The 16,995-nt window shown below is 39.7% G+C and overlaps 1 protein-coding gene across 2 annotated transcripts in view; it reads right to left on the reverse strand.

Annotated features, from left to right (window-relative positions):
• LOC126236286 (heparan sulfate glucosamine 3-O-sulfotransferase 3A1) overlaps positions 1-16,995 on the reverse strand; it is a 169,273-nt gene that overhangs the window by 120,985 nt on the left and 31,293 nt on the right. For both annotated transcript variants that reach the window (XR_007544889.1, XM_049945471.1), the window contains one exon: positions 15,979-16,181. Coding sequence is in view for 1 of the 2 variants with exons in the window: in XM_049945471.1 (XP_049801428.1) it covers positions 15,979-16,181 (203 nt within the window). In the remaining variant the exon portion in view is untranslated. The remainder of the gene's footprint in view (positions 1-15,978; positions 16,182-16,995) is intronic.

A 16,995-nucleotide genomic window follows, 5' to 3' on the forward strand; every position in this document is an offset into this window, starting at 1 on the left:
AACAGTACCTCCATTACGACAGCTGCCACCCATTCCACATCAAACGGTCCCTTCCCTAAAGCCTAGGTCTTCGTGGCTAACGAATCTGCTCCAGTCCGGAATCCCTGAAGCATTACACCAACAACCTGACAACAGCTTTCGCATCCCGCAACTACCCTCCCGACCTGGTAGAGAAACAAATAACCAGAGCCACTTCCTCATCCTCTCAAACCCAGAACCTCCCACAGAAGAACCACAAAAGTGCCCCACTTGTGACAGGATACTTTCCGGGACTGGATCAGATTCTGAATGTGGCTCTCCAGCAGGGATACGACTTCCTCAAATCCTGCCCTGAAATGAGATCCATCCTTCATGAAATCCTCCCCACTCCACCAAGAGTGTCTTTCCGCCATCCACCTAACCTTCGTAACCTCTTAGTTCATCCCTATGAAATCCCCAAACCACCTTCCCTATCCTCTGGCTCCTACCCTTGTAACCGCCCCCGGTGTAAAACCTGTCCCATGCACCCTCCCACCACCACCTACTCTAGTCCTGTAACCCGGAAGGTGTACACGATCAAAGGCAGAGCCACGTGTGAAAGCACCCACGTGATCTACCAACTGACCTGCCTACACTGTGACGCATTCTATGTGGGAATGACCAGCAACAAACTGTCCATTCGCATGAATGGACATAGGCAGACAGTGTTTGTTGGTAATGAGGATCACCCTGTGGCTAAACATGCCTTGGTGCACGGCCAGCACATCTTGGCACAGTGTTACACCGTCCGGGTTATCTGGATACTTCCCACTAACACCAACCTATCCAAACTCCGGAGATGGGAACTTGCTCTTCAACATATCCTCTCTTCCCATTATCCACCAGGCCTCAATCTCCGCTAATTTCAAGTTGCCACCACTCACACCTCACCTGTCATTCAACAACATCTTTGCCTCTGCACTTCTGCATCGACTGACATCTCTGCCCAAACTCTTTGTCTCTAAATATGTCTGCTTGTGTCTGGATATGTGTGGATGGATATGTGTGTGTGTGCGAGTGTATACCCATCCTTTTTTCCCCCTAAGGTAAGTCTTTCCGCTCCCGGGATTGGAATGACTCCTTACCCTCTCCCTTAAAACCCACATCCTTTCGTCTTTCCCTCTCCTTCCCTCTTTCCTGATGAGGCAACAGTTTGTTGCGAAAGCTTGAAGTTTGTGTGTATGTTTGTGTTTGTTTGTGTGTCTGTCGACCTGCCAGCACTTTCATTTGGTAAGTCACATCATCTTTGTTTTTAGATATATAGAACAAACAATTAGTAACACAACAAGCAAAACTTCAACTGGAAGTAAGTACTAATCAACAGACAAGCACACCGAGAAAACTGATATGAAACTTGTTTTTAGACAATGGCTCTTATCAGTCCAAGTGATCAGTTATAGAGGAATCTATAGGTTGATTGCCTGGACTGAGGAGTACGGAGACACTTACCAGATGGCGAATAGCAAGAGGTTTCTCAGCAACAGTGTCTAAGAATGGAATTAGTAAAAACAGGTAACATACTATTCCCAAAACATCCTAGATGCAGCATTCTTTCTCAAAGGATACATAATAAATCATATTAATATTTTAAGCAGAGATTACTTTTTATTTTACCTTCTAAAATTAAGTCTCTTTCTTTTTATAATTTGGTGACTCAATTTGGTGAACAATACATCTCTTCAGTTGTGGTTACTAGCAATGCATTTGCCATTCTGCCACTGATCTCAATAATTTATTTACCACATTAAGCCAATTACTAGAAATTTCAGCTCTGTTAAGCTAGAGGTCTGCACATTTGTATCTGTCTATCTTATCATTACAACACAGAAGTTTCAAACAGTGAAAAGTCCAGTATCGAACAATAACAACACGGATATGACAGATTGCTACTCAGCGTACAGAGGATGCAGTGAGTTGCAGACAAGCACAATGAAAAAGAATGCTAGAAATGTTCATCCTTCAGACTAAGTCCATCACCAGACATAGGAAACTCAAACACGTTCACACAAGCACAACTCATTCACACTCATCTCCATTGCCAGACTGCATCTGAGATGAGCAGCTATCTAACTGGACAGGGAAGTGGGCGTACGGATGAAGCACGGGCTAGCAAGGGGCAGAGATAGTGGTAGGGGTAGATGCTACTGCAACTTGTCGGATTATGCAGGAATGTAGAAGGGACAGGGCATGGCTGTTAGTTGCAGCATCGGGAGGCTATGTTTGTGGGGTGGGTGGAGTAGAGAAGGGAAAAGAAGTATGTAGATTCACTGGCAGGACAGAAGGCAAGAGTAGTACTGGGACGGGAGTAGGGAAGGGGATAGGCAAGTGGAGGACACAGACTAGTGAACGGTGAGATTATGGGATCAAACTACCAATGCCAATTAAATTGCTGCCCATGTCAGACACAGCTGCATTAGGCCTTAGCACCTGGAGGCAACAGTGGCCACATGTGTGAGAGTTGTGCTTGTGAGTGAGTTTCCTATGTCTGATGATAGATTTATTCTGAAAGCTGTATATTTCTAGCACTCTTTTCCACCGTGCCTGTCTGCAACTCAACACCTCCTCTTGTGCAGAAGAGCAATCCAGTCTTCCACATAAATATTTTAATTTTCACGAGTTCTGTGTTGTACATCGTAACAATGACAATCAAACTTGTGGCAGTTACATTTAGTTACAAGGAATGGAGTTAGTAGCCACCTTTCAGGAATGCGTACTAATGTATTAATGGCAAGAAGAGGATGGTGACCTCCAGTAGGCAATTTTCAACTTTTTTACTTCTTTTAATTCTCTTTATGATGTAGCTATGATGTCCCAACATGTACAGTTGCCAAGTTACGTAGCTATTTTTTCACCAAAATATCTGCATGTTACTTCTTAGTAGTCGGTTAGTGAGTTGTGTGTTCTGTTTGCATAATCTATCATAATGTTATAGAACAATTAAATTCATGGCCTGTTAAATAAGGCAGCATGTTGACCATTTACAGGTGGATTTTCATAACAGTAAAAAGTATTTCCTTCAGTAACAGGAGTAATTATGTAATTATTTTGCATGAAATATGCTACAAGTTTCTAACCAAAAATTTTTCTAAAGAATGGAAAGAGTTACTCAGAAGAAACTTGCTTCTAAGGTTAAGCTTTGACATCTGTTCAACATTTTTTTTATAATTAGGTAAATGAAGAAAAAGTTTGGTAACACCATTATTCACTTCAAGTCAATTTCAGAGAAGAGTAATCAATGTAAGCAACTAGTAATGAATTTATGGTTATTTTTATCCCTGTTGTACTGCATTGGATTATTTTACAACACATTTTGTGAGAGAATGAAATCAATTGTGATCCCATCATATATGAACACTATTCTTCTTTTCCTGTCTTTCCATCTTACTAAAAGAAATTCATGGGGTATTATCAAAAGAAATTAAGTAATGTATGTTAAATTACTGATCTAATTTTCTAAAAAAATTGCAATGGTACAAAGTACAAAAGTTGTTGAACTGAGTTGTCTAAAAAACTCCAAATGTGTGTTCAACTTAGATTCTCATCAAAATGTATACCACCAGATTTGAAGGTTTCATTTTACTTATTAACTCTTGTCTAAGCATTGAATCTGCCACTGCTGTTGAATCACTTGATAGGCAGAAATGTTTTTTTTTTTTTAATCAATAATTCTTTTAAACATATAACTTGCAATTTTCTCTCTTGTTGTATATCTACTGTGAGTAATTACTATAATTGTGTCGCCTGAAAAAGAAACTACACTGAACCTTATGATCCCATAACTGATGATAAGAATTACTTAAACAGCTATAAATACCACATGTCTTTTTTTGATGTGTTATAAAATTTCTGGGCCATGACATTGACTGTATAGTTTCTCCACGGTGTCTTTAAACATTTCAGGGTATGTGTGGGGAGTGGAGGGAAACAGTTCAGACCGCTAAGACAAGAGAGGAATGGTGTAAATTATCATCACTCCCATCACCATTAAAATGAATGCTGTTTCGTAAAAATTAAAATTACTAATCTATCAAGCTGTCAGTAGCATCATCTGTTAGTGATCCCTCAGAGTAGTCCTTATTGTCTGAAATAGAAGCACATTTAATACTTTCATAAACAGAATTTTTCACAAAATTCTATTGCAGCTCCACAACTACGTACTGATGTTTGTTACTGCATTGGCTTTCCCGCACTTAGTAGTAGCCTTCACTAAGTTTCTGCAAATTTACTGTTGAGAAGTCAGCTGTGATATTGTGCTCTTGGGTACCTCTCTGTGGCCATGGTGTAAACTAGATAACATTCCTTCCCATGTTGTTACAGGTAGTTCCACTCTGTTGCAGCCATTGAACCACAATTAATTTTGTGTCATACTAATAAGGTGATTGCTCTATCTAATGCAGTATGGAACATTTTCCTCAATGATGGCTGACTTTTTTCCTTTCTTTGTTAATACTGGGGAGCCTCTCAAAATTATGAAAATCTATTTACCTATGGCAATCACCATGAGTAGATGATTCCTCAAGCATTAGTTAGGATCCAAGGACAAAGCCCTTCATTGACCTACCACTTGTAATAACAAATCTTTTGAAGAGTGTCAGCATGTGCAGTAACATTATATTATCATTTTTCTGCCAGTATTTTGCACAGGTGAGATTATTGTCTATCCAGGATTTGTCTAGATACTAGATATTTCTAATATGTCTCACCTTCACAATGATGTGATTGCCAGGGCACTTATTGGAGTAAGCCCTGCAACTTTTTATTTTATTTTATTTTTTTTTAACATCTTCATAGTCATTTCACTTTTATTCATACAAGGTTTGATTTATCAAGTGAGTAATGTGGAGAATTGCCTCCCCTTCTCAACGCTGCAGTGTTCAATGAACTTTGGAGCACTCTTTTGTCTTCACTGCACATCATATGCTTACTGTAATGAGGAGTTGTGGGTATTACCTGCAATGGCACTGACAGTGTCAACACTGATTTGCCTTCTGGATACTCAAACACAGCACAGAAAAATGACAAAAGTACTACCATATATAAGAGACTTTGAGTTGCAGACAGGCACAAAGAAAAGACTGTTGTACATTTAAGCTTTCAGCCAAGCGGACTTCCTCTGAAGTAGAAAACACACACACACACAAAATCACTATTTCTGTCCACTTTGGCTGGCCAAGGCCTTGTGAACTTTTAATTTAAATGTTTAACAATCTTTTTGCGCTGCCTCTCTGTGAATCAGCAAGTTCTCTATAAGGTTAGTAGCAGACTATCCTTTTATTCCATTGTGGGCTTTTCATTGTTTGATGAGAAAATGACACTTGGCATTCAACAATGATGACCAAATCACTTACATTGCCACAACATGTTTTTTTTTTTTTTTTTTTTTTTTCCCTTGCGGAGGTTTGCAAAACCTGATATGCATTCACAGATTTCCTGGTGATTTTTGGACATGGTTGTGGAGATGAAGCAGCGATTAGTATGATTAATCAATTATTCAATAACAGTCTTAATCACATTTGTTATTATTATATGGCCAACCGGTTTCAACCCGACTTAGGGGGCATCTTCTGGGCAGTTACACCATTGGTCGACTGCTGGTGGTGTCACTCCTGTCTACATAACGGAAGTTTATTATAGTGATGCATTATCAGTCTTCTGTCATTAATTATATATATATATATGACCGAAAACTGTGATTTCAAGATGGAACTACTGTGAGTTCAGTGTCTCATCGTGTTGATGAGACATATAATGCTGTAGTGCGACCTCCAGAATGTGACCAGATGAGAGGAAGTGTAGATGCCAACCAAAAAATGTGGAGAATTAACCCACTGATGATGTCTAAAAGTGAAAATGGCGAAATGTGTCTGGGAGAAGTAAAATACAGTGCAGCAAGCAAAAGCACTTTTTATTTATAAAACAAATAAATAGAGCTTCTACTATTTATTTAGTTTGCTTGCTTGCTTGTAAAGGTGATTTATAAAATGTTTTCTTTCCTTGCATTCTGATCTCAACTGTGCATGTTATATTTTAAGCCTGCATTCTGCAAGTTGATCATGAATAGTTTTGACCATCAGAGATCATCTTTCCAATTAAAAAAAAAAAATGTAGCCCACCGATTTATTAGATAAATTCAATTGTTGTTTGCAGTGTAAAAATTACTTTTTTACCTGTGAATTGTTGCCAAAACATCAGAATAGTTGGTGGAAAGTGTCCATCAAGGACAGAGACAATGTGTCTACTCTTAGGAAATATTATCAGTTTTGTCTTTGGCTTGTCCAAGTGAAGACTACATTGAAAGCTATACTAACAGAAAAATGCTCTTGTCAGAACACAAAAAAGATGAATTCATTCCTCATTAAAAGACTCTGACAGAAAAATTAGGAACCAGCTGCCCCAATCCTTATTCGGCCTTCCTCACCAAAAATGTTGTCACACAAAAATCTTCACAGTCTCTTTTAAAATATAACATGATAAATCCTTTTACCCAGTCTCTCTTTATGGTTAAGCCTTCGTACTCAGAATCTTCTTCTCACTGCCTATATCCCACTGTCCCCTTTATCTCCCATTGATTTACAGTTTATCCCAATACCACCGTCCCCCCTCTCACTTTCTCTCTCTCCTTTTGTCTTTCTATCCCACTGCCACATCTCCACCATACCTCAACAGCTCAAAAATTCTGGGGGATCCAACTCATTTGTTCCGCTATAGCCATTAGATTTAAAATTTCAGCCCAAAATGTACCCTCCTGTATACTTATCAGTTAAAAGTTTGCCGGTCTGGGAGCGTTCAGACCCACTTAGTGGGTACAATCCCCAGTCATCCATAATTTTCATTTCTACTGCCTCTTCTCACTTCTGCTCCCACTGCTTCCATCTCCACCCATCACTCTTTCTCTTTTACTGCCACTGTCTCCCAATGAACAGCTCTCTCTCTTTGACTCCCACTGCTATTGTCTTTATCTATCTCTCTTTCTCTTTCACTGTCATTCTCTCTCTCCTACTGTCATTATCTCCTCTCTCCTCACTATCCATTACTCTCTTTCAATACAAAACAGTATGAATATGTTTGCATGCCAAAATTTCTGGTGAGAAAGGAGACATGAGGTTTTAGGCAGCTGGTTCACACTTTTCTGTACTTTTCTGTTACAGTCATTTAAAGAGGAACATATCCACCTTTTTTGTACTCAGACAAGAGCATTTTTCTGTTGGTTCCCTTATATTCCATACAGCAGAGTGTGCTGCTTATATAAAATGAATTCTATAGGTCAGTAAAGTTCTGACAGTTTATTTATATAATTCAACACATTTTATATACTCTGACACAAATAAACAACAAATAAGTATGCTGAGCATAAAGTTTATACAAAATCATTTGCTTTACTTCTTTTTTGTTTTTTTGTTTTTTTTTTTTTTTTTTTTTTTCCTTGATCGACCGCAATTCATTGAAAAACCAAAGGTTGTAAAAATATTATTAAAAAAATTTTACTGAATTTGCAGTCTTCCCAGTTTTATATAATTTTTGGCAGTCACTTTAACTTCTTTTTGGGCATGTTAAGACCCTTTTTTGTCAGTACCACTTTGGGCATATTTGTATAGGTGTCACGTGCCCATTGCACACAGAGATCATGTCATAAAGTCTTACTGGCGAAAAAATGCTGACTAAAAACACAGTTTGGTGATCTCAGAACCCTTGTGATGACCCTAGAACCCTTTTCATGTGTTCATTATGTCAGTTAAACTATATTTACACCCCAGACTTGATATAATGTGCATAAGCATGGTTAAGTTGAGCCCCTGGATCTCGGTAATGGATAATGATATTGAAAAAAATGCGGCTCCCCAAGATCATCATCGTAAGAACACATGGTACAAAATCTGATGATTTTCCATGAATAGGAATTACAGAAAAGTCCATTCCCAGAATTGGTACTTTCAGTACCAAAAGAATTTTGTTTTTCAGAGTTTTCTCAAGAACCGCATAAGAACAATTGGTGCTTTTACAACTGCCTAAGATCGATCCCACACAACACCTAACAGGAACCAAGCGATTTGCTCAATTTGCCTGGGATCTGGGAAGTGTGTGAAGTTTAAATTTTGACCCTGTACTGTAGGATAGCTGTAATATGACCATCCTTCCAATAAGTATATTGATTGGTTACTAGGCCAAGTGCTATCCAAAACACTTTACCCTTTATCTCTGTTATCAATAGAACCCAAGATACAACCGCCTGATAAATCACATTTCCAAATGTGGTTTTTTGAACATATTGGTACCCTGCATCCTAGTGCACAGACCACTAAGTGAAGGCTTACAAATGTCCCATTCTATGAGGTAGAGACCATAAGCACTGCAATCATCTAGGTTTGTTCAGTGAGGCTGAGTCGGAGCCCAGTGACTTCTATATAAATAGACCAACAAGCAAGATCAACAGGAAGAGCAATGGGGCACCTGAAGGGCCCAGCTGTCACTTTACTGTGAGATAGCACATAAAGTGAGTTACACTAACAGTCGGACTTCAGTGTCAACTATTGTAATGCTACAGGGGTGGATCTGTAAAGTTTTTGTCAACTGCTGAGTTATGCAAAATGTTCAGAGTGCAACATCCAGGTAATAAATTTGTAATGTCAGGTATCTTACCTGTGATTTCATGATTGCTCTTGGTAGGTGGTCACTGGGTGATGGTTGTACTGCTGACATTTAGTTTTATGGCTATTTCTAAAACAATGTACTCAACACAGCAAATAATTAACTTGACTTGTTTCCACAATTATTAACATTTATAGCAACACAATGAATAGTCTCAGGTCTCACACAGAATATTAACCACAGCCACTCACTTTCAATAACTTATGAATCAGTATGACAGTGGCAAAATACACTCCTGGAAATTGAAATAAGAACACCGTGAATTCATTGTCCCAGGAAGGGGAAACTTTATTGGCACATTCCTGGGGTCAGATACATCACATGATCACACTGACAGAACCACAGGCACATAGACACAGGCAACAGAGCATGCACAATGTCGGCACTAGTACAGTGTATATCCACCTTTCGCAGCAATGCAGGCTGCTATTCTCCCATGGAGACGATCGTAGAGATGCTGGAACGGCTTGCCATGCCATTTCCACCTGGCGCCTCAGTTGGACCAGCGTTCGTGCTGAACGTGCAGACCGCGTGAGACAACGCTTCATCCAGTCCCAAACATGCTCAATGGGGGACAGATCCGGAGATCTTGCTGGCCAGGGTAGTTGACTTACACCTTCTAGAGCACGTTGGGTGGCACGGGATACATGCGGACGTGCATTGTCCTGTTGGAACAGCAAGTTCCCTTGCCGGTCTAGGAATGGTAGAACGATGGGTTCGATGACGGTTTGGATGTACCGTGCACTATTCAGTGTCCCCTCGACGATCACCAGTGGTGTACAGCCAGTGTAGGAGATCGCTCCCCACACCATGATGCCGGGTGTTGGCCCTGTGTGCCTCGGTCGTATGCAGTCCTGATTGTGGCGCTCACCTGCACGGCGCCAAACACGCATACGACCATCAATGGCACCAAGGCAGAAGCGACTCTCATCGCTGAAGACGACACGTCTCCATTCGTCCCTCCATTCACGCCTGTCGCGACACCACTGGAGGCGGGCTGCACGATGTTGGGGCGTGAGCGGAAGAAGGCCTAACGGTGTGCGGGACCGTAGCCCAGCTTCATGGAGACGGTTGCGAATGGTCCTCGCCGATACCCCAGGAGCAACAGTGTCCCTAATTTGCTGGGAAGTGGCGGTGCGGTCCCCTACGGCACTGCGTAGGATCCTACGGTCTTGGCGTGCATCCGTGCGTCGCTGTGGTCCGGTCCCAGGTCGACGGGCACGTGCACCTTCCGCCGACCACTGGCGACAACATCGATGTACTGTGGAGACCTCACGCCCCACGTGTTGAGCAATTCGGCGGTACGTCCACCCGGCCTCCCGTATGCCCACTATACGCCCTCGCTCAAAGTCCGTCAACTGCACATACGGTTCACGTCCACACTGTCGCGGCATGCTACCAGTGTTAAAGACTGCGATGGAGCTCCGTATGCCACGGCAAACTGGCTGACACTGACGGCGGCGGTGCACAAATGCTGCGCATCTAGCGCCATTCGTCGGCCAACACCGCGGTTCCTGGTGTGTCCGCTGTGCCGTGCATGTGATCATTGCTTGTACAGCCCTCTCGCAGTGTCCGGAGCAAGTATGGTGGGTCTGACACACCGGTGTCAATGTGTTCTTTTTTCCATTTCCAGGAGTGTATTTACAGTGCACTTTCACATACAAATTGTGATTGTTGAATGTCACGAGGTTGGTTTTTTTATTCCACTGGCACTGAAAACAAACTTTCTGATCACTGATAAAAATAAAAATATGTCCATGTTGTTGATGCTCAAATACAACCAGAACAGAAGTTACTCGCAGAGTGTTTTTATCAAAGTTCATGAAGATAAATGACTAGATGTTGTTTAATAAGTGAGTGATGCAGAGATGTTGGCACAGTGATTGCTGTACATGTAGGTATTGAATATTTTTGGGTGTTATATCTGCAGTCTGGCGCATTGATATTTTGCAGTATCAGTAAATACATATTAGCTTATAAAACGACAGGATGAAAATTTAGTAATGTAAATGATCCTTACGTTCCAAAAGTGATCTTCTTTAACTAAAATGTAGTTGGTTAGAAATGCATTAAAATTCACAGCAGTATTTCATTAGCACACTGCATTCCTACATGGTACATTACCTTTACATATAAAAATTGCTGTGTCCAAAATTTTGCTAAACATGCCAATTCTTTATTAAGGTCTTGATTGAATAATGTAGCATATGTTATCTGGTTCATAAAATTAGGGCAAGGAAAGTATAATGTCAAATCATGGAATCTACTAAACATAATGGGTTAAAGGTCACAAATACATTGGGTGTGGTCGAACTCCAACAGCGAATCTTTTAAATTGATTAGTTTCTGGAAAAATTAATTTAATTACTGGAAAAATATTGAAATCACGCCTTTCTAATAAGTGATGTCAATCATCTCAAAACTACTGAATAACTCACACTAATTTTCTTGTAGTATATTATTGTAACAAATTTGATTACCAAGTTCTCTTAATTAACAATGTTTTAATCATAACTAAGTACACAATTATAATCAGCTGATCACAAACTATGATATGGAATAATAAAATTACTTGAAACATTGTATGGAAAGCATTTTGACAGTTCCAAGTTCATACTGCCTACACATTAAGGTGTGTAGATTTAGTTATGTAAGAGTAGTAGAATGACAGCAGGTGGAGTGATGTAGTACAATGATAGTAGGTGGAGTGATTTCATCTTGCTGTGTTTCAGAGGGTACAACAAATATGTCAGTGATGAGTGTAAGGCAGTAATTCTTGACATAAAAGCCAGCATGTTAAACAAAGTAAGTTAAAACATGATTTGGATGTAGGTAATTTTAGTAATAGGACAACAATAGCAACAAAAGAATCCATTTTTGCTACAGCAACAACAGCAATTTTCGTTTGGTGATTTTCATAACAACTTACATGTTTTTTCTTTTTTTTAAAAAAAAAAAAGGTAGTATTAATTGCAGGCTACAGATCACACAGGAAGAGATCTGTAAGTGGAAATCAGCTATAAAATTTCTAATAAGATAGTTATTGTTTGAAACCATTTCTAAAGGTGAATCAATTAAACTGTATTCCACTAATAGCAGATGAACTGTGTTCCCTACACTGAGAGACTGGGCAAGGAAAAGCAAAGGCATTGGAGAAGGAAATAACAAAAAACTATTCAGCAATGATTTCATTGTGCTTTAGTTTCACAGTGTTTGTAGGAGTAAGTCATTTGTTAGTTATAGTGATTGAATGTTAGCTTACTCATTTAGATCGTAAATACATTTATTCCATGTCTTTTTTTCACTTGTATTTATTTCCTTCTTATTCAGCTTATCATGTAGAGTATGGCACATTCAACAATACTCTTGTAGCTGCATGAATTGTGTTATAGCAGAGAGTATTCTCACTCTTAAGTCCTTGCTCCTTGGAGCAAGAGCAAACTCTCAGTGAATTATAGAGTGCCAGAGTGAATGGCACTGTTCTAGAAAACAACTTTGATTCTCAAAAAGTATCAATAACAAGAAGAAGAAGAAGAATTATCAATAATCCTCCTTGTCGTTGTGGTCTTCAGTCCTGAGACTGGTTTGATGCAGCTCTCCATGCTACTCTATCTCGTGAAAGCTTCTTCATCTCCCAGTACCTGCTGCAACCTACATCCTTCTGAATCTGCTTAGTGTATTCATCTCTTGGTCTCCCTCTACGATTTTTACCCTCCACGCTGCCCTCTAATACTAAACTGGTGATCCCTTGATGCCTCAGAACATGTCCTACCAACTGATCCCTTCTTCTAGTCAAGTTGTGCCACAAACTCCTCTTCTCACCAATCCTATTCAATACCTCCTCATTAGTTATGTGATCTACCCATCTAATCTTCAGCATTCTTCTGTAGCACCACATTTCAAAAGCTTCTATTCTCTTCTTGTCCAAACTATTTATCGTCCATGCTCTTCCATACATGGCTACACTCCATACAAATACTTTCAGAAATGACTTCCTGACACTTAAACCTATACTCGATGTTAACAAATTTCTCTTCTTCAGAAATGCTTTCCTTGCCATTGCCAGTCTACATTTTATATCCTGTCTACTTTGACCATCATCAGTTATTTTGCTCCCCAAATTCCAAAACTCCTTTACTACTTTAAGTGTCTCATTTCCTAATCTAATTCCCTCAGCATCACCCGACTTAATTCGACTACATTCCATTATCCTTGTTTTGCTTTTGTTGATGTTCATCTTATATCCTCCTTTCAAGACACTATCTATTCTGTTCAACTGCTCTTCCAAGTCCTTTGCTGTCTCTGACAGAATTACAATGCCATCGGCAAACCTCAAAGTTTTTATTTCTTCTCCATGGATTTTAATACCTACTCCGAATTTTTCTTTTGTTTCCTTCACTGCTTGCTCAATAGAGAGATTGAATAACATCGGGGAGAGGCTACAACCCTGTCACACTCCCTTCCCAAACATTGCTTCCCTTTGACGTCCCTCGACTCTTATAACTGCCATCTGGTTTCTGTACAAATTGTAAATAGCCTTTCGCTCCCTGTATTTTACCCCTGCCACCTTCAGAATTTGAAAGAGACTATTCCAGTCAACATTGTCAAAAGCTTTCTCTAAGTCTACAAATGCTAGAAACGTAGGTTTGCCTTTCCTTAATCTAGCTTCTAAAATACGTCGTAGGGTCAGTATTGCCTCACGTGTTCCAACATTTCTACAGAATCCAAACCGATCTTCCCCGAGGTCGGCTTCTACCAGTTTTTCCATTTGTCTGTAAAGAATTCGTGTTAGTATTTTGCAGCTGTGACTTATTAAACTGATAGTTCGGTAATTTTCACATCTGTCAACACCTGCTTTCTTTGGGATTGGAATTATGATATTCTTCTTGAAGTCTGAAGGAATTTCGCCTGTCTTATACATCTTGCTCACCAGATGATAGAGTTTTGTCAGGACTGGCTCTCCCAAGGCTGTCAGTAGTTGTAATGGAATGTTGTCTACTCCCGGAGCTTTGTTTCGACTCAGGTCTTTCAGTGCTCTGTTAAACTCTACACGCAGTATCATATCTCCCATTTCATCTTCATCTACATCCTCTTCCATTTCCATAATATTGTCCTCAAGTACATCACCCTTGTATAGACCCTCTATATACTCCTTCCACCTTTCTGCTTTCCCTTCTTTGCTGGGTTTCCATCTGAGCTCTTGATATTAATAAAAGTGGTTCTCTTTTCTCCAAAGGTCTCTTTAATTTTCCTGTAGGCAGTATCTATCTTACCCCTAGTGAGATAAGCCTCTACACCCTTACATTTGTCCTCTAGCCATGCCTGCTTAGCCATTGTGCACTTCCTGCCGATCTCATTTTTGAGACATTTGTATTCCTTTTTGCCTGCTCCATTTACTACATTTTTATATTTTCTCCTTTCATCAATTAAATTCAATATTTCTTCTGTTACCCAAGGATTTCTACTAGCCCTAGTCTTTTTACCTACTTGATCCTCTGCTGCCTTCACCACTTCATCCCTCAAAGCTACCCATTCTTCTTCTACTGTATTTCTTTCCCCCATTCTTGTCAATTGTTCCCTTATGCTCTCCCTGAAACTCTGTACAACCTCAGGTTTAGTCAGTTTATCCAGGTCCCATCTCCTTAAGTTACCACCTTCTTGCAGTTTCTTCAGTTTTAATCTACAGTTCATAACCAATAGATTGTGGTCAGAGTCCACATCTGCCCCTGGAAAGGTCTTACAATTTAAAACTTGGTTCCTAAATCTCTGTCTTACCATTATATAATCTATCTGAAACCTGTCAGTATCTCCAGGCTTCTTCCATGTATACGACCTTCTTTTATGATTCTTGAACCAAGTGTTAGCTATGATTAAGTTGTGCTCTGTGCAAAATTCTACCAGGCGGCTTCCTCTTTCGTTTCTTAGCCCCGATCCATATTCACCTACTACATTTCCTTCTCTCCTTTTTCCTACTGATGAATACCAGTCACCCATGACTATTAAATTTTCGTCTCCCTTCAATATCTGAATAATTTCTTTTATCTCATCATACATTTCTTCAATCTCTTCGTCATCTGCAGAGCTAGTAGGCATATAAACTTGTACTACTGTAGTAGGCATCGGCTTTGTGTCTATCTTGGCCACAATAATGCGTTCACTATGCTGTTTGTAGTAGCTTACCCGCATTCTTATTTTCCTATTCATTATTAAATCTACTCCTGCATTACCCCTATTTGATTTTGTGTTTATAACCCTGTAGTCACCTGACCAGAAGTCTTGTTCTTCCTGCCACTGAACTTCACTAATTCCCACTATATCTAACTTTAACCTACCCATTTCCCTATTTAAATTTTCTAACCTACCTGCCCGTTTAAGGGATCTGACATTCCACGCTCCGATCTGTAGTACACCAGTTTTCTTTCTCCTGATAATGACATCCTCTTGAGTAGTCCCCGCCCGGAGATCCGAATGGGGGACTATTTTACCTCCGGAATGTTCTACCCAAGAGTACGCCATCATCATTTAACCATACAGTAAAGCTACATGCCCTCGGGAAAAATTACGGCCATAGTTTCCCCTTGCTTTCAGCCGTTCGCAGTACCAGCACAGCAAGGCCGTTTTGGTTAGTGTTACAAGGCCAGATCAGTCAATCATCCGGACTGTTGTGCCTGCAACTACTGAAAAGGCTGCTGCCCCTCTTCAGGAACTACACATTTGTCTGGCCTCTCAACAGATACCCCTCCATTGTGGTTGCACCTACGGTATGGCTATCTGTATCGCTGAGGCACGCAAGCCTCCCCACCAACGGCAAGGTCCATGGTTCAATCTCAAAAATTCGCACTTTTATGATAACTACAAACCTATCAATAAGGCAATAGTTTTAATATTCCAGTTTGACACACTATAGGCTTTTTCCGATGATTTGCACATTTCACACACCAGTAGCAATTATAGACACAAATTCCTGCAACTCATTTAAAGAAATATTATTTTATTTTTCTATCTAGTTTTGAGTCATTTCAGATGAAGCATATTGAGTTTCACATACTTATTCTTAAAGCATCGTACTGGGCAGTGGAGTTGATGGTATGAGGCTTACAGGTGTACAAAATATGCCATTGCTCCCTCATTGTTATAAAAAATGGCACGCCCACTTAATCGTTAATATTGTGATATAAATACGGATGTGCCCTTCATTAAATTTGTTTTTAACTATCTGTAGTTATAATTTATCTTTCACAGTATTATAAATTGAGCAAAAGCGTGAAGTTAATGTCCTAACTCTACAGTAGGATACTGAAATTAATTGCATACCTGTACCACTCAAAACCCTTTGCATAAAATTTATCAAAAAAGTGAACTTCTGACCCCGCTGCTCTTACATCAGGATGTAATCTTATGAATTCTAAAAGAGCTCTTGTTCCACCCTTCTTAACGCCAATTATAAGAGCATCAGGAAATTTACGACTTGGTTCAAGTCCCTGATGTTTCAGGAATCGATATTTCGGAGCTCCATCCTATAAATACCAAAATAATACACAATATAATAAAATACAACAATAAAGCTATAATGTTTATGTGATGTTTACAAAATAACTCTCATATTCTTACAGGAAATAATAATGATCAAAAGTAGAAAAATGTCTCAAGAGCATACATAGGGAAACAAATATTTGTTGACACATGGATAATTCTGCCCTTTGATGGGCATCTCTTTGTTGTTACTCCAGGAGGAAGAGGTGTTCAATGTGGTTACCACTCATTCTTACACATTCTCTGGCCTCCCTTCACATAGATACACCAACTCCTGTGAAACACCTGGCTGCCCTCAGAGTTGGTCACGAGCATGGGACGCGCACTCTCTGGTAACATGTGCACATTGTTGGTGAGTGTGAAACATGTCAATGGCTTTAAATGTCCCCACCGACAAAAATGTAACAGATAAAACTTAGATGAATATGGATGTCATGCTATTGGTCCTTCTCCACCAAATGACCTCTCATTAAATGTTCATGTTAGGAACTGTTGCACGAGGTGCAGAAAATTGGGTAGTATCCACTGTGCATAAAAGCATCTGTTGTCTTACTGCAAGGATAATATTCTTCAATTGTCTGGGTAATTTGCCACATAAAAACTGGTGATAAGCAGCATTTGTTAACTTTTCTAGCAAAAGCTACGGCTCAAGTAGAACTCTATTACTCAAAAGCCAACCTGGGGCATAGCCCCAATTGAAAGTTGCCTATATAATGGTTTCCAGAGGCATCAAAAATTTGATTTTTAATATTTCATACAGTTATTGACTGAATATACAGTGCTGTCATGAATTACTCA

This window comes from Schistocerca nitens, chromosome 2 (genome assembly GCF_023898315.1).
Source record: "Schistocerca nitens isolate TAMUIC-IGC-003100 chromosome 2, iqSchNite1.1, whole genome shotgun sequence".
NCBI lineage: Eukaryota > Metazoa > Arthropoda > Insecta > Orthoptera > Acrididae > Schistocerca > Schistocerca nitens.